Here is a 27,038-nt window from a genome sequence, read left to right as displayed (position 1 = left end):
TTATTGAGAAGCCACAGTTTGCCACACTTTTCAACTGTAGGCTTTGTATAAGGCCAAAAGCAAGATCCACTACTTTACATAGAAAGGAAAAGCTTCTGGAGGGGACCCCAGGGTCATGCAGTGACTGGTCAAAATGGAATGTGCATGACATATAAAAAACATTGTGAACCAAAATAATTTAAACTATGGTTACATTCTACTGAAATAAATATCCATTATCTTATTATAAACACATTGTATAGTCTAGGATTGTAATGTAAATTTCATCTCTTCTTTTTTTTTTACATATACGATTATTGAAACTTTAAAAAGCAAAATGTAACACTCGATAGGGCATAGATTCGTAGAACTCGATTGCTTGGGCCTGGGTTTGGTGGGAAGGGTGTCTCCTCTTAATTGGGCTTAACCTGTGCTGGACTTTGGAATGACTGATCCATTGTTATATCACTTTTTGTGACTAACTGTATGGTTGCATGAAAATACATGATTTCACAAGGACCCAGGAAAATCAAGCTTAAATTCTGGGGGCCAGTGAAAGAGCACAAAAACTCAGTTATTGGAGCCTCATTTTTCCTTTTTGTTAAAAAAAAACAACAAAGCATTTTTATTTGTGTATTTGTTTATGCAGTCAGGATCCACATGAAAAGAAACAAGGAAATGAATAGTACTTGAGGCACTCATCTTTACCACAATTTGCCATCAATGTGGAAACAGGATGCTAAGGTAGCATCATTTAATTCTGCTTAGGACAGGGACATACCGAGCAGTTGGTCTGTGCATTCTCCATGAACTGTTTTTAAACAATGTTGCTCCATATTGCTTTGAATTTACAGTTACTAACCCAAGGAACCAATGAATCAAATGGAGGTGCTAATCTCGGTACCACACAGCTATTGGTAAACTTCTCATGGGCATTTAGAGTGGACGGAAAATTCCCCTAATGTGGCTATAACTGAATAAGAGACTAGGGGCATGCATTGATTACAAGGCTATGTCTTAGAGGGCCTCTAGGACGGGGAATATGTTTTAATCATCTTCTTCATCTTCTTCATCACTGTCCTTCATCGTGATGCCCTGAAGGCCCCCGCCCTCGCTCACTGAGGCTGTGGCTTCTTCTACAGTAAGTCGGTTTCGGATTGTGTCGTACGTTTTACTGTTTAAGGTGGAGTCCAGCACCCCTTGCAATCGGAAGTCCCTATAGGTTTTCTAAGGAGGGAAAAGATGCAATGAGAAAGGAGACCTGTAAAGCTCTGAGAGAGAGGAAAAAAAGCAAGCAATTTTTGGGGGGCGGGTGGGGAGGGGCAAGAGAACCAACAGACAGCTCATGTTGCACTTTATTTATCACCAAATCAAAAGCCATGAAGTGGGAGTTACTATGTGCATTAGAAATTAAAATTCATTTCATGATAAGGAAAGAGGAATTCTAGCAAGACATCCTGCATCTGATGTAGCAGAATAAATGATGTCCATTTATTCAAAGCCACCCAAAGAAATCCCCTTCTGAAATAGAGTTCTATTTCACTTGGGACTAATTTTTCCACCCAGGCTACTGAGAGCTAGAATTAGGGGCACAGGAAACCAAAATTAGGGGCCTGTGATCTTTTGTGATTTTTTTTTTGTTGCATCCTGGTTTTTGGTATTTCAACTGTTCTTAGCTGCAGCAATCCAAACACAGTTTCGTTCACATGACAGACATATGTATGTTGGTATAGGGAACGGATCGCAGGCAGCAAAAGTTATGGCGAGGATGAGGCACTAATGTCTCATCAATATGTTGTATGAACGTGACTCATTTTTAATCTTCTTTCTACAGAACTTGAGAATTAATTCTATTTTATTTGATACTTCCTGTATGGATTGGGGGGGGTGCTCTCTCTCTCTCTTTTTAATTTTTTTAGAACAATGGATTGGGCATTATTTGGTAATAAGAATTATTGGGGATGACCTAGAAGAGATTCATGCCATGGAAAAGGGGTTGGGTTAGATGATTCAAGGTCCTTTCTCTCTCTTGAGATTTTACCATATTAAAATCTCTGTCAATTTCAGGATATTTATTATCTACTTCATGGAGCCTCACAGAATTTGTTTGTCTAGAAAATCCTATACAATTATTGGAAAATGACCAGGAACATTTTACTTATGGTGATTTCACAAAATTTTTAAAAAATGTTTTGTCTTTTACTTCCATTAAATTATTAATTTGCTGATAAACATTTTTCTAGAACCATCACCTTTAGCCCTTAAATTGTGAACTCCATGAGAACAGGGACTATCTTTTTTTTTTCCTTTGTTTGAATCCCCAGAGCTTCACACAATGCCCGGCACATAGTAGGTACCTAATAAATGTTATTAACTGACTAGCACATTGTAGATTGTTTTTTACCTCTAAATTAAGGAGGTTGGATTGGATGACCTATGAGATTTTTCCAGCTCTAAATCTGGATTTCTATGAATTGTGGGTCAAATCATAGCTTCGTCCTGAAGAGTGGAGAGTGTTAACTGAAATTGGCCATATGCAACTCCAGAACCTCTAGTCATTACAGGGAAGAAAGGTTAAGTAAGTGGTATGGTCTTATATGGACCAAATAGGTGGCCAATGGACTGAATTTTTATTTTCATTATTTGTTTTGATGTCCTCTAGACACAGCCTCAGTGGTCTTTAGAATGTGGCGGGAGGAAAGAAATCCCATTCCTCTATTCTAGGTCAATACTGGGGCTTTTTGCAAAGACTCAGCTCTGCCTGTTAAAGCTGAAGAAAAAGCTGATGTTTGTTTTTGACACAAGTATAGCTTGCCATGGAGAACACATTCCCCGGGCAGAGTGCATAGAAGGAATCCATGAAAGCCCCTTAAGGTAGCATGTGAACTAGATAAGGTATCCTTTTAAGATTCTTCCATGCTTACAATTGTATGACACTCCCTGCTCTGATCTCTGATTCTTTAGGTCATCCAACCTTCTTACCTCATCAAAGCTGAACACTCACTCTACTGCCGTGGGGACATCCCTGTAAGGTCCAGGGAGGGAGAAACCACAGAGAGGAGGGAATGAGGTTTCATACCAGACATCGTCAGATCTAATAGAATTAGAATGCTGAACATGGTCTGATAATTTGAAGTTTTTCTTAAATAAAACATTGGGCAAGTCACTTAAGCTTCTTGTACCTGAATCTCCTCATCTTCAAGGTGAGGAGGTTGGATGAGATGGACTCTTGAGGACACTTTTGTCTCTAGATCTGTGCCCTTTGCTTTGCTCACTACAGAAAACTTTAGAAGTTTCAAGGTTCCTGATAAATCAGTTCTGGGAAATGCAGTAATACTGCAGCATGTGTGGGTGTGCATATATGTATCTGTGAGCACACATACATATGGATATACTTAATTAGAAGCACCTTTTCTTTTAATGCTCACAAAATAAGGGTAAGACAGAAAGGTGGCATACAAGGCTATTTATAACCAGCAGCCAGACAAGGGAAAATGGCCAACAGACCCTCCTCCCCCCCCCCCCCAGCTCCCATCAAGTCAGCTGGAGTCACAAATTTGAAAATTAGGCTGGATCAATATGTTGAGCTGCGATATTTCTTTTAACAGCTGTCATACACCTCTTCCTAGGATTTGATTTTGGAATTTAGAATCTTTAGAAGGCCAAATCTCTTGGAGAGCAAATTAATACAGATATTAATAATTTTCTTTACCTCAAAATAAACTGTAATTGGTTTTAAGTTATTACTAGGGTTAAAATGTTCTCTTAGGCAAAAAAAAATCCAAACAGACAAGAAAAAATAGAAATATCTCTTAATCCTTTTAAAAATAGAAATTCAGTTAGATTTTCCTCTTAAATATTTTAAAAGTGGTATATTTGGATTTATTCATTTTTGAGTTGGCTTTTATTGTTGTTGCATATGAATGTTTTTAAACACGACACTGCAAAGCCTCAAATGGAAACTGAAATGATCAAAAACGTATTTACCCCCTTCTGCGAGCTTATTATTTCATGTAAACCACTGTGATTTCACACTGAAATAATTATCATTAGTCCAAGGAGCACACACATACGAACAGGAAAAAAAAAAGCTACTTTGAGGGTATGTGATCTCACCTTTGTGATCCCTTAGAGTTGATTGTATACACCCATTGTAAAAGAAACTCCTTCAATTAACTATCAGGGTAATCTTGATTTACATTCTCATAGTGATCACAAGCACATATTTAGAAATAGCTGCCTAGCAATATTTCCATGGAATCAAGGGTGGAAAATTTTATTTAATTAAACTGCAAGTGGGATTGGTTAATCAGAGGGTTTATATGTGGGTACAATAAACCTGGGTTTTTTGGGAAATTTTGACTGGAAGATAGTCTTTGTTGAACTGTTGCCTGATAAATCAATGAGGTCTTTGTCCAATCAGGGCAAAGATCTGATCTCAAATTTCATCTTTTTAAAAAAAAAACAAATATAATGAACCCACCACTCAGATAAAAATTGTAAAAGGATTATCTGGTATCATTATTATTAGGATGATTAATTTTAGGATTATCTCATATATCTTATTATTATTTTCTTTCTTTCCTTTTCTTTTTCCAAAGACTAGTCTTTTGGAAAAGATGCTGCACATATCCAATGAAACACGTAGACATTAGCTGTTTGCAAAAAAGCTTGTTGCTTTTTTGTTTGTTTGTTTGTTTCATCCTTTACCTTTACCATCCTAATAAGTGTTTTCAGCTGGTAAATATGAAGTTGCAAATCCATCCGGTCTGTCAACCAGGTGCAAATCACGTTCATGGAACTGTTGTACCATTGCTGGAAAAAAGAGACAAAAGTTCTCCAGCAAGCAAGTCATAAAGAGGTTAGGTTTATGAAACTACAGAGTTCAGTGATTGATTAGTCAATGGAAATTTTCATGTCAAGAGATTATGGTGGACATATATTTTTTTTTAAAATCAAGACCTTTCCTGTTAAAAAAAAAAGCCCTAATTTATGTACTCATGTGGCAACATGAAATATAACTCCTCTGTCTACAAGCACTTTAACTTCACAGTGTGGACAAGAACACTGTCCTATCAGTTCACCCTTAGCTGGATTTTGAAGTGACTTCTTTTTCTTATTCTTTTTACAGTGTTCATAATGCACACCATTGCATGCCAGTTTCCCTAATACCACTTTTTCCTGGTTCCCAAAGGCAGGCAATGACACTGATAGAACTAAATACCGTCACTTACCACTTACCTTAAGGAAACTTCAAACCTCATCTGTGGAACTGGGAATCAGCCTGTGAGGGCCTTGAGGAGCCTGGATTAAGTAAGATGTCTTAGTATGTTGGGGGCTTCCAGGCGCTAATACCATGAGTATGGTTTATCTTTAGGACCCAAACGCACGCATGCAGTAGCTTATGTGACCTTGCCTGGACTGTGCAATCTGTTTTAATCTTAACACAAAAAATTATGAAAGATGAAAAAAGCAAATACAAATGAGCTCATTTCAAGCTGTTGAAATCATACTTCCCCCTTAAGGGGGTTAAATTTTGCTTCTTGCCTGTGAAAAATGCTTGAAGCTATGTCACTGCAGACTGCCACCCCTGCAGAGAAGGAAGTCTCTGGCGCGGTATAATTTTGTACTACTGCTCATATATTCATAAATCTCACTCGGAGACATATGAACAGTGTTATAAAGTGTCAGGGTAAAAAAAAAAAAAACACCCTCATCTTTTCTACTTCACCAGGTTTCATTGCGTTCTACTGTAATTTACAAAATGTGTATTCACCAAAGAATTTACAAATAAAAACGGAAGGCGTCGTGGACAAAGAATGTTAGGGTGCATCTATGCGGCTGTATGTGGAAGAGATGCAGAAAGAATGGGCAGGGAATTTGTACCATGCATTCTCACGCACACACACATCACACACCAGTGGGGATTCGAAAAGCATAAATAAAAACATGTTTCTTATGATAACTCCACCCTTTCTCACCTAAAGATCATCCAAAATCAGTTTATGCCTAACACTCACAGTTTTCCCAATCCTTATTTCAGACTTAATTTAAAAAAAAATTAATCTTGAATTTTTCTTACAAGGTGAAACTTGGCAGTTTCACCTTGCAAGAAACGAGGCTTGTCTCTGTCACCGTGGTGGTTTTTTTTTTTTAAACATTTCCACCCCCCAAGTCATATTTGAAATCCATCATTTTTTTGGCTCCTTCTTGTCCCAGCCAATTGCCGGTTGCCTCAGAACTCAGCACAGAACAGAGCTCACACTACTGTGTTCAAGGAAGCCGTCCCATCTGACAGCCAAATCCTGCTCTTTTAAAGATCATGAAGTTGACATTCAAAATTCCTGGGGGCACCTTGCCCTTCAGCAGGGGGGTGGGGATCATGGGCTCCTTTGCTCTTGCTTTGGACTTGACCGGGGGAGAATGGGATGCAGAACAGATTCTAAAATGGATAGGTTTTCTTACTATGTGTAAAGAATTCTCTAAAGACAGAAGGGGGAGTTTCCTGGAGTCTAGTCACACTGGATTCTGAGAAGCCTAGAGCTAGCCAACATCTTCCCTCACAGTGTCTGGGGTGTTTGGGACCTAGAGGCCAACATTGCCCTGAGCAGGATATGGCCCCAAACTCCACATACGCTGGCCTTGGCTGTCATGTCTGAGGTTCCTCAAACTCTCAGAATGGGACTAAGAATGGAATTCTTAATGTACAGATATGGTTGAACAGCCCAAGCAAGCCTGAATGCCCCAGTCTGGAGAGAGAGGGTCTCTGGTGCACGGTATCACCGACCAAAGGGCTTTAGATCTGACACTTTGCCATGCCAGACCCCAAAGTCCACCTGCTGGGCCTGGATGATGTTTGGCCAAGCCTTCCCAATGGGCACCCCTTCTCCTTCCCAGGGGTGTTGCATCCTGAGGCATGTGGCATGCCTCAGAGGGAAGCGAAGGAGGCATGCGGCTCGCTGGCTTCTAGACAGTGGCATTTTGCTTTGGCTGTGAGAATAGACAAGCCACGCACCTCAGCCAAGAAGCCTGGTGTGACATGTCTTTTCTCTTCACTGAGAGACATGCCACCAAAAAAAAAAAAACTGCAAAGCCCCCCTCCCATTTTGTGTAAGTCGTGTTCATTCTGTTTCATTTCTCTTCCACATGGAGTCTGAAGAGTAAAAAAAAAAAATGCAGCCTACTACCGACATTGTACGTCCAGGGCTCAGTGTGAAAGCGTTTTTACTAGCCACCCCAACAAGCACAAGTATCCATAGGATGTGCATGCCTCTTTGCACCTTGTCTGCTATCTCTTTGTAGGAAGTGTCAAAATCCCCATAGCCTCTTTGACTCCCCATCCAAAGAGGGAGAGAAGATGAGGTTACTTCTTGTAGACCTAGACATCCCTTATGCTTAAGAGATGACCTGCAAGGTACTTTGGGAAGCAATGTAATTAGACCTTGGTTTATGGGATCTGGTGCTTGCACCCGAGGAGTTTGTGATGCTGGAAGATGAGAGAGACACCACTTTCTAATCGTGAGCCTGGCTTGTGTGGTGAAACCTTTCTTCATCTATCAGGTTTCTAGCCTTTTTGGGGTGTCTGATTCTTTCTTGTCTGATTAGTTTGATGTTGGCCTCTGTTCCTGGGGTAGGTTTGATTTCAGAGGTCTTCAAGGAACAGATGACATGACTTTTCATGAGGGGAAGTTAATAAAAAATGTTTGAAGCTCTCTCCTTTTGTTTTTGTATTTCTCTGGCTCTGCCTTTTGGGGGAGCTTACAGTAGTGTGTAAGCTGCTTGAAGACAGAACCTGTTTTTGTTATTACTGTCATTTTGTCTCTTGGATCTATCACAGGGCTTTGTATATAGTTGATGCTTAAAGAAATACTGGAAACAAGAAAATTTCAAAGTAGCAAACAGTCCATTGGCCTAGCACATTTTTTTTAAATCCAGAAATCAGGGGTGGCTAGGTGGCACAGTGGATAAAGCATCTGCCCTGGATTCAGGAGGACCTGAGTTCAAATCCAGCCTTAGACACTTGACACTTACTAGCTGTGTGAGTGAGCCTGGGCAAGTCACTTAACCCTCATTGCCCCACAAAAATAAAATAAAATAAAATCCAGAAATAAATTGGTCAACAAGCATTTTGTTGTGTCTACTATGCACTGAGCATATAGTGCTCAGTACATAGTGCTTGAAGCTGATACAAGTAAAGGATACGCAAGACAGTCCCTGAATTAGATTGTGAGGAGATAGTAGGAGAAATAGTTTTTTACTTCAATGTAAAATTAAAATATTAACCCTGACCTTAACCCTAATTTTGTCAGTTGATGCACCTGGTCCTTCTAGTGTTAATAAATATCTGCTGGCTTGGTCTACCAGAATAACAATGAAATAATACTCATTATTCTTGGGACAGCAAAATGTCCAACTAGATAGTCTTGAACCTGGAGTCAGGAAGACCTGAGTTCAAATCCTACTTCACATACTTAAATATTGATTTCACATACTTAATTCAATACTTAAGTACTTCACATACTTAAATGAGGCTTTAATTCACTTAGCCTTCCCAGTCTCAGTTTCCTTATCTGTAAAAAATGGGAATAATCATAGCACCTACCTCACAGGGTTGTAGTGAGGATCAAATGAGATAACTCAATTAAAGTGCTTTGCAAATCTTAAAGCACCATATAAATGCTAGCTGCTATTATTGTTGTTGTTTTTGTTATTATTTTCATATAATGCTTTACTATCACTCCCATTTTTATTCTGTATTTGATGCTCCCAATGGTCCCAAGAGAAAAAAAAATGATAACATAGATAACAATCATCATAACCCTGTAGACCATACTGTCCATGGAGTTTTCTTGGCACAGATACTGGAGTGGTTTGCCATTTCCCTCTCCAGTGGAATAAGGCAAACCAGGTTAACTGATGTGTCTGAGGCTAGATTTGAACTCAGTTCTTCCTGACTCCAGACCCAGCACACTATCCACTGAGCCACCCACCTGCCCTCTATAGATAATACTAGTAATCATCAAAGTAACAGGAGATGAATTTGAAGAAGAACAATAATTATTATGTCAATACTGCCTTAAGGCAATGCAGCTTTTCTCGAGGCCTTTAAATGCCAAGTGAGGCCTTTTGCTACACCACAGTACACCTAAGCACCAAAGCTCCAGTCTTTGGACTCTTGAAATGCTTTTGGTTCATAGACCTAGCTGTCTCTAAATTCATAAGCCTTGCAGTCAGAGGGTTCAAGTCCTGCTGCTTCCTACCCAGAGGACCTTATGCAAGTCCCTTGAGGTCTCTGGGTCTCAGTTTCCTTCTCTGTAAAGTGAAGTGATTGGACTAGCTAGGATCCTCTGAGCTTTTCTCTGATGCATACCAGATATGCCCTCCACTTAACCTTCCATGTTGCAGGCAAATGTCTAGGACTACAAGTAACAGAGGAATTGCTGATTTGAATTGGTGGAGGGATTTCACATACCAAGAGTTCCCTACAATGAATAAACAGTGAGTTAATCAATAAACATTTGTTAAATGCAGCGTTGGGCACTGGAGAATTCAAAAGTATGGACCAGAGAGAGAGAGAGAGAGAGAGAGAATCAGCCAACATTTACATAGCACCTACACTGTGCTGAGTACTTTACAGATATTATATTATTTGATCCTCACAATAACCCTGCGAGGTAGGTACTATTTTTGTCCTCATTTTACAGATGAGGAAACTGAGGCAGAGGTGAAATGACTTGCCCAGGGTCACATAGCTAGTATGTATCTAAGACCAGATTTGAACTCAGACCTTCCCAAGGCCAGACCAGGCTACGTCACAACTACCTCCTGAAGAGGAGTGAATATTAAACCTTAAAAAATCTTGGTAAGCATAGAAGACAAGCTTTAACAGAGTAGAAAAGAAAATAATGCAGCTGTTTTGAAGAGAAGAGCCTGATTTTGCGTGTTTCTGGATCAATAATCTTTTCTGCTGGAAGCAGTCTCCCTGAGCTCAGGAGTATTAATGATTAACCTCTTCCATTGTCTTACAAATTTGGAAATAAAAATAACTCTAGTGAAAGACAGCTTCTGCCCTCCGAGGTGCTATCTCCTAAGTGCCATGGAGAAATGAGTGAAGGTGTTTGGTGAGTGCAGCACCGGGCATCTCTGAGGCATTCCATTGCAGCGATTGACTTGGATCTTTAAATGGCCAAAGAGAGTCAAAGAAGAAAGTTTCTGCTACATTCAATCAGAGCCATTGTTTTTTCTTCAGGCCTTGGGAGTTTGACCCAAGCCTTGAGTGGTTCAGTCTCCTCCCTGTGTCTCTCTTTGTCTCTCCCTCCCTCCTGGCTTGGGAGATTACACACCAAAGACAAGGTGAGAAGCATACGCTTTCCCGAGGAAAAGAAGGTAACACTATTTTCTCTGAGAGTAGATTGAGTTTCATATCCAAATAAGTGTCACGTCACTTTTTCTTTGGTCTAATCAGTTCAATTGCAAAGTTGCCTGCTGCTGGGTAGTCATTATATACCATTAAGCCATATTTAATGTAGAAACTGAAATTTCTGGACTAAATATATTGAGCCCTTTATCAAACCCATATTAAAATCACTCTTGGGTTCATGTTGGAGTATTGGGGCTTTGTATAAAGTAGGTGCTTAATAAATGGTGATTGAATGATGGAGTGATTTGTCATCCAAATGCTATGAGGCTGGCTGTATTAGAACTGAAGTGACAACCTGGACACATTATTATTTTTAATAGGTGGATATTGAAATGACACAGTGGAAAGATTCACAGCCTACTACAGTTTGAAGGGACCTTAAGGGTCATCTAACTCAAGTAAATGGAGAAACCAATGCCCAGAGTTCATAGGAGCATAGGTTTAAAGTTGGAAGTGGCCTTAGGGACTTTTTCTCCCAACCTCCTCATTTTATAGGTAAGGAAATGATCTGCCCAAGGTCAAATAGGAGGTAAGTGGCAGAGTTGGAATTTGAACCCTGGTCCTTTTATTTCAAATCCAGCATTCCTTCCACTGAATCCTGCTTCCTCTAACTTTGTATATAATAGCCTTCACCTTAGTCCATGGTATATTTGTAGTAAAGGGATTCTAAGTTAGTAACTGGGAACTATGATGTTGGAGTCTGAGAGCAAAGGGCTTGTCAATTAACTGTTTTGTTGTGATGGTCATCATCTTTGGGACTTCTGAATGTAAGTACCACCACTGCCCCATATGGGTTGTTTCTTCCTATTCGAATGTAAGCTCCTTGAGCTCAGACACCGTCTTGCTTTTCTACTTTTGTTCCTAGCGTTTAGTATAGTGCTTGGCTCATGCTAAGTACTATGCTTTCTCATTAATTTATTCATTTAAATACCTAGAGGAAATCTTCCAGATTTCTTTTGATGGAAAATATTATTGCCTTGGATTTTAACTATCTCTCAACTACTTCAGGTCTACACTTCCCAGACATACATCATTCACCTGAGTGTTGAAGTGCTTTGAAAGGTTAAAAACATAATCAAATGTAATAATTCTTTTGATTTCATGAAAATCAAGTTCACTGAAATTTAGTTCTTCAGGCACGGGATATTTTACTGCCAATAACTGAAATTTAATTTAGCATTTCAAATGGTGATACCTGAGATTGGGTCTACATGCCTTACTTGACTTACTTTTCCTCTTCCTCATCCCCTCATATCAACCAAAAAACAAATCCTGAATCTGGTTGAGTTTTTTCAATCAATCTTCTCTCTCTCTCTCTCTCTCTCTCTCTCTCTCTCTCTCTCTCTCTCTCTCATCTATCTTCCCATGTAATCAATTTAATATTTCTATCTATCTATCTTTCCTTCTATTTATCCATCCATCCATCTATCTATCTATCCATATATCCACCTATTTATTTATGTGTATATATGTATACATATGTACATACAAATTTTTTTTGGAGAGGGGGGATGGGATAACTAGCAAAAATCAGAAGAACATTGTGGACTATTTAATTCAATTCAACCCATTTTAGGAGCACTTTTAAAGAATAGCAACATAGTGAATTTTGCAAAGTTGAGTCTTTCAGCCAAAGAGCCGGATGAAGACATCAAAAGAGAGCCTTGTAGGTAAAGATGTTTGAGAGAGTCTTTCTGTGGCTCATAAGACAACAATAGTATTTCCAGCTCTCTTCCTTGATGAACTCAGAGGGCCAACCAGGGAGGAAACCCTTTTAGAGCCAGGACTGTCTTGTGAGACAGTGAAATTTTGTTGGCATAGATACAATAGGAAAGACAAGAATCATAATAATACTGTAACCACAGCCATCTGACCAGGCCCTTGGTTTTACTTTTCAGTGACCAAAGATGGTTCTTTATCCCACCCTCCCTCCTCTCCTGGCCCTTCTAAGTTGGCTTGAATTGCTAAACAAATACTATAATGAAATCTTTTCTTTTTTGGACTTTTAAGAGATATATTTCTTTCTTATGACTTGGGTAACTTAAGAGCATGAGAAAGACTTCACTAGAGAAAAGGGACACTGGGCTTGTCTTTGCAGCTTTTCCAAAGCAGCCACGGCTTTGTTAAATCTAAGCCATGAATGTGGGTTCTTCTTAATAGAAACTATGAGGAACCTGGTCAAATGACAAGAATCAAAGGCAGCTTGGGGTATGGTGGATTTGAACCCAAGTCTTCCTGACCCCAAGCCCTGACTCTCGGTCTCTCAGACGTGAAACATGGCCCATATGTAACTTCAGTGAAACCCTCTAAGCATAAGGCCAAGGCCCTAATTCACCTGATGAGGCCACTTATAGAAGGCCTCTGGTTTTTGGGTGGTATTTTCAAGGAAACTTAAAAACCACCCTCTGAAGATGACTGGTCTTTGTTTTGTTTATACAAATGGAGACAGGAGCAGAAGGTGCATCCCTTTGCCAAGGGCCCCAGTCTTTCAAGATGGCATCCATTACTAGGGCTGTTCTGAGAAATGATTATTTCCCAGGCGTTAGTTCTTCAGGGAAGCTCTACCTGAGACCACAAAACTTGGGCCCTCCCTCCTCTTTCCCAGACAGAGGTTCTGATGAGGTGGGCTTTGAGGTCTCTAGTGAGGATGAATTTTGTTTTTGTTTAATTTTTTATTTTTGGCTTCTGCAGTTACTGGTAGACACAGCCTCAAACAACCTAGCTCCAGCTCCCTCAAAGAGGTCCTTTCATTTGGTCAAAGACAGTGCCAAGGATTAGATTGGTCTTGGGTTGCCTCTTAGCTTTTTGTTTGTCTTGGATCCCTCTACCTTGCTGGTGAAGCCTAGGTACCCCTTCTCAGGAAAAAATGTTTTTTAAACGATTGAAGGTAATGCTAAGTTTCAATGAGAACTTAATGAAAATAGAAATACTTTTTCCCACCCAAGTTCCCAGGCCCCCTGAAATCTATCCCCAGGTTAAGAATGCCTGCTCTATTATCGGAGAAGCTGGCCACAGTAGCTGCAGCGCCCCCCCCCCCCACCCCAAACAGCCTGTTTCAATTGTTGAGCTCCTTTTCATCTGGCTGTCCTTACTGTAAAGAAGCAAAAACCTTGTAGAAATAGAAATTGTACATGAATGAGAGGGGAAGAAATATATTCCAAGTGGCTGCTTACTTGAAAATTTTGCCTTTTTTTTCCCTTAAGGAAGACTCAGATTCTTATCTCTCTTTGAAGGTCAAAACATTTTTAGGGGGAATTATTTCTACCTCTCAAGAAAGGTGCAAAAGCTATGCTACAGTGCCTTTGTTCAAACAAGTAACCATCCATTCAAAGAAAATTTATGACCATCTCCCAATTTTCCCCAATCCTGACATGTGAAAGAAGTCCAACAACCAGGAAATTTTGATGATTTGAATCATTAATCCATTATAGGACCTATTCTCTTACTAGACGAAACAAAAGACAATGTGGTTTCCTAACCGGAAGTCAGGCCTATCTGTGCTATTGGCACTGAGAAAGTCCACTAGGGTCCCTAGAGGAGCCCTTCTGAATGCAAATCCAGCAGGAGATGCTTATTTGAAGATTTAACAGCTAGCTGGCACTTTAGTATTTGCAAAGCACTTTACAAATATCATCTTATTTGATACCCATAACAATCCTGTGAGGAAGGTTCTTATTATCCTCATTTTTACATGGGGAAACTCAGATTTAAGTGACTTGCTCATGGTCACATGGTCAGTAATTGTCTGAGTCAGGATTTGAACTCGGGTCTTCCTGATTCCCAAGTCCAGTGCTCAATCCATGGTGCCACCTAGCTGCCTCTAGGAAGACTTCCCTTGTTTTAGGTGCAATGCTACAATCAACAGCCTCCATCTGTCTTATTTAATCTGCTTGTCAAGTCCCCAGGGTAGCTCCCCAACATAAGCTAAGTTAGACTGAAGAGAAGCCCATTTCTGAAATACCATAGAGAAACAACCCTGTCAGTACTTGGGACACTGAGAGGTTAAGTGGACTGGTCTATGGGGTAGGGGTGGGGATGGAGGAAGGGAGGGAGGGAGGGATGGAGAGAGAGAGAGAGAGAGAGAGAGAGAGAGAGAGAGAGAGAGAGAGAGAGAAATACTGAATATGTTGATGTCATCAGGTCTATTCTTTGTTCTTTGCAGACTCAAAGGCCAGTGTAGACATAGTGACCCAATCCTGCTATAGACTGATTGCCTATGGTCACATAGCAGGCCTCGAACCGGGTTTTTCTAGTTTCAAGGCTATCCCTTTAGGTACAATGTCATGATGACTCTCTATGTGGGGCAGTGGAAAGAATTCTGGGCCTGGAGTCAGAAAGACTTGAGTTCAAATATGATGTCAGACACTTACTAGCTGTTAGTGGGCAAACCACTTCACCCTGCTTGCCTCAGTTTCCTCATCTGTAACATGAGCTGGAGAAGGAAATGGCAAGCCACCCCAGGATCTCTGCCAGGAAAACCTCAAATGGGGACACAAAGAGTCAGACACAAGTGAAATAACTGAACAATGAGTGCTGGAATAACTCAGGGGCACATAGAGGCCTTATAACATATTTCTTTACTGAAGTAATTGCTGTGAAAGAGGGGAAAATCAACCCTTTAAAAGGAAGACAGAAATGAAGATGTGAGTATCAATTAGTCCACATGAGTATTTTTAAGGTAAGGTTTCAGGAGACTTAGTTTCCACCAAGAATTAGATCACTATCTCCAGACTGGACTTGGGATATGAAAAGAACAAAGAATAGATCTTGTGATATTGGCACATCTATTCTTTCTCTCTCTTTCCTTTCCTTCTTTTTCCTTCATTTCATCCTTCCTTTCTTCCTCTGTATTTTCTTCCCTTCCTTCCTCCCTCCTTCTCTCTTTCTCTCCTTCCCTCCCTCCCTCCCTCCCTCCCTCCCTTCCTTCCTTCCTCCCTCCCTCCCTCCCTCCCTCCCTTCCTTCCTTCCTTCCTTCCTTCCTTCCTTCCTTCCTTCCTTCCTTCCTTCCTTCCTTCCTTCCTTCCTTTACCACAGGGAAAATGTCTCTAAATCTCTGTACCAGAATTCAATGAAATCCAGGGACCAAGAATAGGAACATTTCATTAAGAATGTAATTATTCTAGAGAATGCAGAAATTCGGTGGGGGGGGGACTAGAGAGGAGGGAAGAGAAATAGAAAAGGCAGAGGGGAGAGAGAGAGAGAGAGAGAGAGAGAGAGAGAGAGAGAGAGAGAGAGAGAGAGAGAGAATATGAGAATATCTGTATTTCATGACACATCACTTAAAATGTTTTTAATGAAGACCTTTTCCTCTCCAAGCACAAATGTCATGAAATGATACTTGCTAAGCTGCAGAAATTCCTCCCTTCTGCCTGTTCAGCCCTTTTCTTTCCATAAAAGTCTGCTTTTCCAAAAAGACAGCAGCTTCCCTTAGCCCAACGTTGCTCACACTACCACAGACTTATTAAGGTTTGGAATGTACACTCCGGCAGTCCTTATTGTAGGAAACAATTAAAGGATATTAGGCTAATAATACAAGGCAGCACAGCTTTTGCCCTTCCCAGAGTAACGACTCCTGCATGGAACAGTTATACTAATAAAAATCATGTATTTCTTAAATGCATTAAAATGATCTGAGCACCAAGGCTTAGCAATTAACGCGGGCTGCTGAGGAGCGCTTATTCCCCAGGCTAAGGGGGATTAATCTCCGCATTAGCACCAGCAAAGGTCTTCCTTCAATGAAAATACGTTAGGAGGAATTTGATTTGGAGGCAAATGTCCCGCACACAAGAGCTTTCACATGACGTTAATTTTCCTCTCATCTTGCAGGGCGGAAAGGTAGAAAGAGAATACCTGGCTTTATGCTGGTGCGGGGAGAGTAGCCTGTGCTAAGGGTAGGTCTTGGTGCCTTTCCCTTTGGCGATCTCCGGGATGAGGACGAGAAGGCCCTAGTTCCTACAGATGACATCCCACCTTCCCTTCCTAGGAAACCTGCTTAACTTTCCTTCAGTGCCTGGAACATAGTAAGTGCTATAGAGATGTTAGTTATTATTATTAATCTTCCATTCTCCAACCTCATCTTCCCAGTTTAGAGTGGTTAGGGATGGACCAAAAACAGATTAGGAAGCTCTAGGCCTTGTTAGGAAGTGACCGCTGGGGGTGGGGAGGGGAAGAAGAGAGACTGGGGGGGGGGGCCTCTCTACCTCTGTCCCTGGTGGCTTTGTCGCTTTGACAACCCCCACCCTGCAAGTCCGCCAAAGGAACAAGCTTAATTTTCTTTCTTTTTCTTCTTTTTCTCCCCTACCCTTCACCGAAAACACGCAAAACGTACGCCATCCAACATAAAGTCGCCGAAATAGCAATCTTGTCTCTGAATATATAAATTGCAAAAATTGATATGAATAAATCTGCAAGTAGCGCACTGATTGTGGCACTTTTTTTTTTCTCTCCAAACCCGCTCTGGGTTCCTCTGCTCTCGGGGAGGTGGTGTTATTACACATCCCCAAGAACATCTGCAAACTCCGGGCTCCTTTCGTTAGAACTGAATGGAGGCCTGACCTCCTGTTCCTTGCCATGAACCTGGAGTTCACACTCATATTTTGCATGTTACAGGAAGCTACAGCTCGCCCCAGGGGTGCTGCACACAGAATCTCAGAAGCCAGATGCAGCCCTGCCTCTCCAGGCACCTGAAGGAGTATTCGGTCCCCATTCAAAAGCAGGTCCCCGACCAGTCGCTACAGGTCACTCGGGCTTCTCTGAAGAGGAGGACAAAACCAGGAATGCTTCTGGGGCTGGGCTGTCAGCAGGGAAGCAGGGGGATTACAAGGAACCTGTGACTCTGCCTCTTTCTGCCTTTGCTGGTAGTTTTTTTTGTGTGTGAACAAGAGCCATACAACAGATTGAGCCTGGTATAAAGGCCTGAGACTGTGCAAAGGAACCCCACTGAGCTTCAGCTGTGCTCGCAATTAGCAATAGGCATGGGATGATTATTGTTGTGGTAGCTGATGGCAATGCAAAGTGACAAGTTTTATGGGGGAAGTTGGGAGGAGTGGGGATGGGTGTGCGGCAAGTTTTTTTTCCCCTCTTTTTCTTTCTTTCTTTCTCTCTTTCCACCCTCCAACCCCCCTGCAAAACCCGTCTTTCGGAGGCTGCAACCTAGTCTAGTCAAAGCTATTTTTCCTCTATCACTCAAAAGAGCCTTACAAAATTGTTGAAAGAATATTTTTTTCATTCCTCTCGGCCCTTCAGAATAGGGTTTTCTAGGTCAGAGCTTCCTTACTTCCCTATTTAAGGTCCCCAAATACCCATTTGCCTCAAATTAGCAGAAAGCTTGTAGTTAAAGGCAAGAGATTAAGCATACAAAATTACTCAGCAGGTGACTGCTGGGTAGATTTGGGGGTTGAGAAGTCTTTAAAACTGACTACAAGACATTACATACTTCTGACAAAAGAACATAGCAATCCTACCTGCCTCCTTCAGCCACCCTTGTTTGTCTATTATCAAGCGCTTTAATGCTCATGAGAGCAAAACTATTTGGTGATACTACTCAATTACCATAGTAACTCACACCCGTGACCCCTACTTGGACCAATCCTGGCTGTTCGCATCTATTTAAAATGGTGACATGGAGTGCACAGGAGAGACCAGGAGGCAGGCGGGCTCGGGGGTGTTGTCTTGGGACTTGAATTTATTTGGAAATGTTGAGCTCAGACCTTCAGATTAACCTATCCAATCGAAGGTGTTCCAAGGCTCCTTGATTGGAGGACTCCCTCGGATGACATTGTGGAAATACAGGACAATGCCCAAGGAAAAAAAAAAAGAATGAGCATGAGTTCACAGGTGACCAGGAGCCTTCCAGCTGCCCCAAGATCCATGACTGCCTTCACTTGTCCCCAAGCTTTCTCTTCCAAAGTTGGGCAAGAAGAAAACCAAAGACGATTTTCTAGCTTATCCATTCCTCTCAATGAGACTCCATATATAATATAAGGGGAGTGGGATACTGACATCAAAAAGGAAATTGATAATTGGATCTCTAAATGCCAACTCTCATTTTTACATTTTTTAGGGAGTGCTGGCTCTGGAGTCAGTTCCCATTCCACCCTGGACAGTTACTACTTCAACAAATTATATAACCTCTGTGGGCCTTAGTTTCTTTATATGTAAAATGAAAGAGTTGGTATAAATTATTCTTGAGGTCTCTTCCAGCTTTAGATTTATGGTCCTGTGATATTAGTGGTAGTATAAATAGCTATAGTTATAATATGCGATCATAAATGCATATATGTAGGTGCATATGTATGCATATGTATATATATGTGTGTGTGTATACATGTGTGAGTATGTGTGTGTATATGCATGTGTATATATATGTCTCTCTCTTTGCAATGTAAATTCCTTAAAGGAAGGGACTGTCTACTTTTTCTTTGTAACATCAGGGCTCATCATGGTTCCTAAATGTGATAATGCTTGTTTTTTTTGTTTTTTGTTTCTTGTTTTTTTTTTGTGAGGCAATGGGGGTTAAGTGACTTGCCCAGGGTCACACAGCTAGTAAGTGTTAAGTGTCTGAGGCCGGATTTGAACTCAGGTCCTCCTGACTCCAGGGCTGGTGCTCTATCCACTGTGCCACCTAGCTGCCCTAATGCTTTTTTTTTTGATGGATCAATCATCTATATTAAATTGACCAATCAAAAAAAAACATCCACTAAGGCACTTACTATGTGCCACACATTGTACTAGGAACCAAGGGTACAAAGATTAAAAAAAAATAGAAATAATATTTACCCTCAACCATACCACAATACATAGAGCATAGGTTCATAATTTTAGAAGGGATGCTAGAGCTACCTAGTTATTTTACAGATAAGGAAACTGAGGCCCAAAGAGATGGAGGCACTTGCTCAAGGTCACCTAGAGATGATGTGATGGAGGTTCTGGGATATATGAACCTGGGTTTTCTGATACCAAATTCAGTTCTCTGTTCCATATGTATGTGCAAATGATGAAAATAAAAAGGGAACTTCTTTGACAAGCAATAACCCCACATATAATAATCTGGTTTTGTTGGTGCTGTTCATAAAATATTCAAATCTTAGCTATTGAAGGGACCTTAGGGGGAAATCTAACCACAGCACCCCTAAGATTTAGAGCTGGGTTGGACTTCAGTGGTTATTCAGTCATAGTGATTCAGAAATTGGGGACCCCCCAGATCATGGGGACCCTACCTCTACCCCAACCTCCTCATTCATGTTGAAATTGAAGCCCAGAGAAAGTGAAACGGCTGCCCAGTCACATTAACTAGTGTCATTGTTAGATCTTTCATGAATCCTGCCACATTGAAGGGTGCACACTTAAAAAACAACAACAATACACCCAACAAATGAACTGTAAGTTCCCTGATTTTGCCCACTGTAAGAACAGTTGTCTCTTGCTTGCTCTGGAATCCATCCACATTTTTATCAATGTTAGGGTCTAGTGAAGCAGATTTATTTACCTTCCTTATCTAAGTGCAGGGATTCTTTCTTATTAACCCAAAACCTTCTTAGATTGAAAGCAGGACCAAATTTAGGCATCCAGTCCAGATCTGTGATCATTATACACAACAGGACCATTGGGCTGCTGGGATTCCAAGCACTTAAATAAGAAGCCTATTAATGATCAAGGTCTGAATGGACAATAGAAAATGGGGTCACTGTTACTACAACACACGGCTAATACTCCAAACAGATTATAGCCATATTAAAGAGAAATCAAAGCAAATATATAGACATTTTAAAAAGGACAAAATATTAAACGATATCTTTCCCCATGACAGATTTATCAGCTATAGTAGCAAGATCAAGAAAATGGTTCAGTTTCTGACAGTAGTCAAAGTGGACTCTTATTACAGAAAATTTCTTTTCCCAAAGAACATCAGTAAGGAATTGAATGTGACTCAAGCCCCACAGGCCTGGGCCGGGGGTCATACTGGCCCATGTGCCAGGCCCTTGTTCTTCCTTGGGCAGCTACAGCATTAGTATCGACATGCTGACCCATCAGGAACCAGGGTACCTTTTGAAGTCCATTTTCCTCCAGATGTTATCAGTGGTTTGGGGACAGGCTCCCCCATTCCCTGAGAAAATAACCAAAAGTGCCAACTGTTTACATAATGAGCTTTAAGCTTGCTTTATGTAAATTATCTAATTTAATCTTTACTACAACTCTGTGAAGTTGCTGTTATTGAAGAAACTGAGGCAGAGAGACAAGTCAATGATTTCCCCAGGATCATAGAGTTAGTAATGGTCTGAGGCAAGATTTGAATTTCTGTCTTGCTGACAGTCCACTAAAGAGAAAGGGCCCTAGGGGTATTTAAGTTTTGCCTTCTGGACCCCTGATCATTTGATGCCAAAGCATGGCCACAGTATAAGTCCCGATTATATTTAGGGTTAGATTCCATTTTGGTGGAGCACATGGAGGGATCATAGATCCAGAGCTAGAAGGGACATTATAGGACACCATCCCTCTCTGCTTTCTCACTCATTATATGTTTTCTTCCCTCATCAAAATGTAGTCTCCTTAAGAGGGGACTGTGTCATCTTGCTAGCTTGTATCTGTATTCCCAGCACCTAACACACTTCCTGGCACATAGGAAGCGCCTACCAAATGCTTAATCTTTCATTCGTTTAGATGAAAAAATTGAGGCTGGGAAAGATGGTCTGTGAAGGTCACATGGGTAGTCAGGGTCAGCCATGGCTTCTGAAGCCAGGTCCTCTGCAGACAAAGCCATTCCTCTTTTCATGATCCCATGGTGCCTGAGGACTAAATTGGTGAACAATCTGCCTGAATTCATAGTCTTCTAAATGCACTGCAAGGACAGCCCCTATAAGAGGTGAGAGTAAGAACCACCATTTAACAGGCTTGTTGTTCTATCAGAAAACAAATCTATCTCCAAATACCTCTTTGGGCATCATAAGGGGATTTGGAGCTAAACCTAGTAGATTGCAGCCAGATTTTAATGAATGATTAATCATTGAATAAGTTATTTTCATACCATAGAGATGTCATTGCAGAAAGGGTGATGATCACAATTCATGGTACAGTATTGAGATCAAGATGGAAGGGGAAGAATGCATCCCTAAACACTGGTTGATTGGGGTTCACATTGTTTCCCCCTGATAGATGGGCAGGGACTATTTCAACTTGGTTTTTGTACCCTCAGAGCCCAACACAATGTGTGACATATTGTCAGCACTTAATAAATGTTTGGACCTGTTTATGTCAGAGGATCTTATGTTGAGATGAATTCCATAGTTGTAAACTTTTTCTAGAACTAGATTATATAATTGGGTATATATAATATATGCTATATATAAAATACATATATAATAATTTTAGCCCAAAGAGTTAAGATTAAAACCAACAATTTCCCACTAAATTAGTGAGCTTTTGGCTAGGCTAAGATGATCAGATCTGCACTTTCAAATGTGAATATGGCACACTCTAAAAAAATCACAAAATTTCTACACACCCCAGATGAAAAATACACAGAGGCCAAGAACTAAAGGGAATTCTTTCCCTGCTAAAACTATTGGCCAAGCAAACGGTGGCATTAGCACAAAGAATTCTACTGAGGATTGTCCAAGGCCCTAAAATTCAAAGAAAACAAAACCCAACAACTGATCAGATTTCAGCTATGTTCTCAAGGTCCTCTCCCCTCTTTTCTCCCCATGAACAGGCTTTATGTTATATGTCAACCAAATGAGAAAGTTAGATTCCTTTTGGGGTGTGTTTTGGATACCTTCTGTGGGAACAGGATTTTAAAAGCCAGTGTGATAATTGGGAAGTTTCCAAATACCAGTCAATATGGAAGCTGGGTGTTGCTCAGAACCTGGTCAAGAAGTTGGATACAGTGAACTGGGAATGTGTTAGTTGGGTCTTTAAGAGAAGGAAAAAGGAATCCAATTTTTGGGAACTATTGGGAAGAGAAATGCTGGATGACCAATAGCAGAAGGAAAAGGCGGAAAACAATCAGAATGGGGACTGGAAACCCTTGGAGGATTGCTTAGCAAAATAAAATGCCACTTGTCTTTGGAGGAAACTTTTTGATGGATACAATATGCATTTACTTAATGGGACAGAGACCAGATGCCTGGGACCTATGGATGTAGCTGATGGTAAAGTGGATAGAGTGGTGGACCTGGAGTCAGGAAGACCTGAATTCAAATCAGCCTCAGACACTTTCTAGCAATTTGACCCTTAGCAAGTTATTTAGTCTCTGTTTTCATAAAATGGGGATAATGTCTCCCAGGATTGTTGTGAGGATCAAATGAGATAATATTTTTTAAAAAGCCCTTAGTATATTACCTGGCACATAGTAGGTGCTGTATAAACACTTTTCCCCTTTCCTTCTCCACTCCAAAATAGTTCAAAACTAGTATTGCTTGAAAACCATTCTCCATGTCAGTTAGGTTCTACTTTCTGATTAATGTCCTTTTCCTCCTTTTTTTTTTTTTTGGGCTGTATTTTAATCTGTGAACCTTGCTCTGTTTTTTCTTTCTTTTTTCTTTTCTTTTCTTTTTCTTTTCTTTTTTTTTTTTAACTATTTCTCACTGTGTTACTCAAAATTTTCTCCCCTTCCTTCGGAAATGCCAGAGAAACCATTTGTCACATTACATACCCAAACCCCACACTTGGGGAAGGTACCCCCATCTGATTTGTTAAGCACTTAAATCTCATTTTACTCAGCCTAAAAGTCTGAATATCTTTCATTATCTGCAAACAGTTTTGGGGCAGCAGGGGCACTGTGAACGAAAGCACCACCGGTAAAAAGTTGTTATTTTGGAGCCATTTGGAATGATTAATACTAGGCTGGAGAGCAGACAGTTCAATAGTAAATTAGCAATGAGTTAATATATCCAGAATTGATCACCCTGCCTGATGATTAAGGACTCCTGATAAAAAACAAAACAAAACAAAACAAAACAAAACAAAAAACTCCTCCCCACCCCCCCTTTTTTTTTACCCCTTTTAGTCTACAGAATACGAAATTAAACACTTGTGGGTTCATTCTAAAGAGTGAATGAAATTGAATAAGCTACCTAGTACTTGAGATGCACAGGGAGTCCTTGAATAGAGCTAACCTCCTAAGTTGAATGGAGTGCCGGAGTGCCTTTGGGGACCAATTTGTCTCTTTTCACTCTCTATTCTTCCTTTTTTGCTGACAGATGTACAAAGGCGGAACTACTCCACGAAGCTTATCTTCATGCACCCCCAGCAGCTGTCACTTTTGTCGAGCAAGTTAATCAGGCAAATGCCACCATATCCCACTTTCTATAAGGAACAACATGTTATAGACAGTACTCTTGCTAGAAAGAGACTTTATTTTAACTTTGACTGGCTTGCTTTCCCACCCCTCCAGCCCCCCACCCCCACTCAGCTTTCCCCCTTCCCCCCAAAAGGGGGAAAAAAAGAAAACTTTGCCTAAGCTTACAATTTGGCCAGCCATGATGGCATTAAAAATGAACAATAATACACTGCACAGTCAGGTTTTAAGCTATTTAGTGATTTAAAGGACCTGGGGTCACATTAGACTCACATGGGGGTTATGCTATTAGGCTGAATGCCACAGGCTAGGGCAGGAAAAAAAAAACCTGCAGGCAGAAAACATTATTACTCCTTGCATGTCTTGGATCCATTTGCTTCTACAATTTCTCTTTGTAAAAACATTTTGCATCCCTCCCTGGTTATTTACGGGTTTCCTTTGTGAAACCTGACTGCATCGAGAAAGGCTCCCCCAGATCCACAATGCCATTCATTTGTGCATCTCGTAGGTTGGTACCTTTTAAAGCACGTACCTAAATTTCCTTCTCAATCCCCCACCAACACTAGCGATTCTGAGGCAAAGATGAAGGGACTTCCTAGCCTCTGGCTCCCCAGAATCCTAAACCAATGGGGGAGGGTCTTTCCTTGGACCTCACCCACCTCCACTTTCCTCCCTCCTGTGTAAGGAGGACTCATGAGGATGTAAGACATCATAAAAGGGTGCACCATGCTGGCTCAGATCCTCTCTGAGAGCCCCCACTCACTCGGAGAACTCAATGACAAACCCAGACATATTTTCATTAAACAAACTCTTTCGAAACAATGTCTGTCGCGAACTTGCTACGGGACAAGGGATTTGCCATTTTCAAGGACTGACAGTGGGCTCAAAGACCCTGTAAACTCTTTGAAGGCATCAGGGCCTGAGTCTTTTTCCCCTGCCCCATTCACCCCTCCCCCCCTTTTCCATTTCCCCTCTTGTTAGGCCACTTTCTGCTTCCCCAGAAGGAAGTCCCGGTTCTCTGGTCACCAGTGGTATTGGGTCCCCTGGGCATGACTGGCTAAGGCATTGCTGTGGTGGCAAATCCATTTGTACTACTTACAGGTTGTGTAACCATGTTCTTCTGTAATCTCAAATTCTCTTTCCCTGTATAATGTATAAACCTCAGAACAGCACTGAAGACTTAACTCTGCCGGCAGGTTACAAAGTCAATAGGGCCTGATATGCCAATCAAGCACATTGTTGCTAAGATTGCAGGGCTGAGTCTTATAGAAAGGGCTTAAGCGGAGACCCTAAACTATTTATCAACTGTCTAGGATGTAAGTGCTATTGGATTACCTTCCCCTTTTCAAAATAAACCCAGCAAACTTCGTTCCAGGGGGATAAAAGCTCTCAGACAAAACGCAGAGGGAGATGCAGACAGAAAGCCAAAACCCAGCCCTCCCTCAGTTGTGCCTAGGTATAGCAGCCTTCTGTGGCCCATATGGCATTCAAGATCACCCACTGTTTCATGGTGTTTAGCTGGGGCGACGATGGAGTACCACCCATAATTGGGGGAAGTTGGATTTAAGGTGGGAAATTCTGTCCCTGTGCTGGGGACGTCCAGCTCCTACTGGTATTCACAGAAGTCTGGCTTCGAGGCAACCACCAACTCCCTTACTGTTCCACAAGAGAATGAACCTTGTGGGTATAAATTGTCGGCGCTGTGTCTCTGGGATTAGACACACAGCCCGCATCATTGTTAGCAGGAAAGGCATGACTAATGGGACATGTTCTGCACTAAAGAATGTACCAAAGGTTAGTTTATCAGGGAATTTTTTTCCCTTTGGTACATCACACACTTATAATAATAGCCCACGTTTCTATAGCCTTTTGAAGATTACAAAGCACTTTCCTTACAGCAGCCTTGTGAGATAGGTAATTCAAGTATTACTATTTCCATTTGATATAATAATAATAGCTGGCATGTCTGTAGCATCTGCTATTCAACAGGCACTGTGCTCAGTCCTTTATAAGTATGAACTAATTTGATCCTCACAACAGCCCTGGGAAGAAGGTATTATTATTATCCCCATTTTAAAGTTAAGGAAACTGAGGCAGATAGAGGTTTAAAGTGACTTGCCCAAGGTCACACAGCTAGTAAGTATCTGAAGTCAGATTTGAATTCAGGTCTTCTTGAGTTCAGGCATAGAGCTCTAACCAATGCACCCTTTAATTGCCTCATGAGTAAATGGGGGAAGGGGCAGGGACTGGCAGCCTAATTCTGAGATCAAGTTCAATACTCCTCCCACCATACCGCACTGCCCCTCGTGAAGTGCAGCAGGTTTGGGGAGGGGGTTGGACTCATTGGCGCCCCCTGTGGGCTACCTTCATGATTTTAACCCTCTTTTTTAGAGCCCTCAGTCCAATTTTTGCTTCATCCATTTTTTAGAAGGCATGTATTAACACCACATAGTTGTTTTTCCCCCCTGTTAAATATGGAAGTATATTAATTAAACTGATTTCTGTGTGTCTCTCCCCCTCTCCCCCTCCCCACATCACACCCCCTAATTGGGAGTCAGGAGGTCTGGCTTTTTGTCCCGGGTCTAAGTCACTAATTTGTGCCCCTGCAGGCCAGGGTCGGCCATTTAGCTTTCTTAGACCTTCGTTGCTCCATGAAATGGGGATAAGATCATCTCACTGGGCTATTTGAGGCTTAGATGAGGTAATGGACTTGAAAGATATAAGTGCTTCATGAATATAAAGGCATTTGCTATATGGTGGTCAGTACTTATCCTCTAAATCCTCTAAATTAAAATAAAGGCATTTGGATTCCAGAATTCAGATCTAGATAGAACAAAGAAAGCAGTTTCCTAAAATAGGATATTTAGATTTCAGGAAACAGTGGATAGGGCCCTGATTGTAAATTAAGTGGGGCTATTCTGATTGATCATCTCCAAAAGAAAATGTTTGCTGACTACAACCCAGAGTGGTCTTTCTCTGCCTCACCTCCACCTCTTGGCATGCTTCATTCCCTTTAAGGCCCACCTCCAATGGCACTTGCTACAGTAAATCTTGCCTTATTTTCCCAGTTATAAGTGCCTCCCCAATTATTTTTTATATATCATCTGTTTGAGGCTATATGGTGTTGTTCGTCCTTTGTTTTTGAAGAGGACCAATGACACCATGGGGTTATGTCTTGACTTGTATGTGGCAGTGTGGTGTAGGACAGAGGTGTCAGACACTCCCCAATGTGGCCAAAAACAGATTAAATGCAATTGAGAAATATTTAATAAAATAAATAAAACTACAACAGACCATAGTTCAAGTCAATATAAGTTAATATGTGGTTTTCCAAGTCAAAATGTG

General features: G+C 41.0%; 1 protein-coding gene across 24 annotated transcripts in view; it reads right to left on the bottom strand.

The window, feature by feature from the left end:
- Positions 1-589: 589 nt before the first annotated feature.
- CADPS (calcium dependent secretion activator) overlaps positions 590-27,038 on the bottom strand; it is a 555,724-nt gene continuing 529,275 nt past the window's right edge. For all 24 annotated transcript variants that reach the window (XM_043978805.1, XM_043978803.1, XM_043978804.1 and 21 more), the window contains 2 exons: positions 4,690-4,794; positions 590-1,206 (listed from right to left, as the gene is read on the bottom strand). In XM_043978805.1, the coding sequence (XP_043834740.1) occupies positions 1,027-1,206; positions 4,690-4,794 (285 nt within the window). In that variant the 3' untranslated portion in view covers positions 590-1,026. The remainder of the gene's footprint in view (positions 1,207-4,689; positions 4,795-27,038) is intronic.

Source organism: Dromiciops gliroides, chromosome 1, assembly GCF_019393635.1.
Source record: "Dromiciops gliroides isolate mDroGli1 chromosome 1, mDroGli1.pri, whole genome shotgun sequence".
Classification (NCBI taxonomy): Eukaryota; Metazoa; Chordata; class Mammalia; order Microbiotheria; family Microbiotheriidae; genus Dromiciops; species Dromiciops gliroides.
Note: the sequence above shows the minus strand (reverse complement) of the source record. Positions and strands in the feature narration are given on the sequence as shown.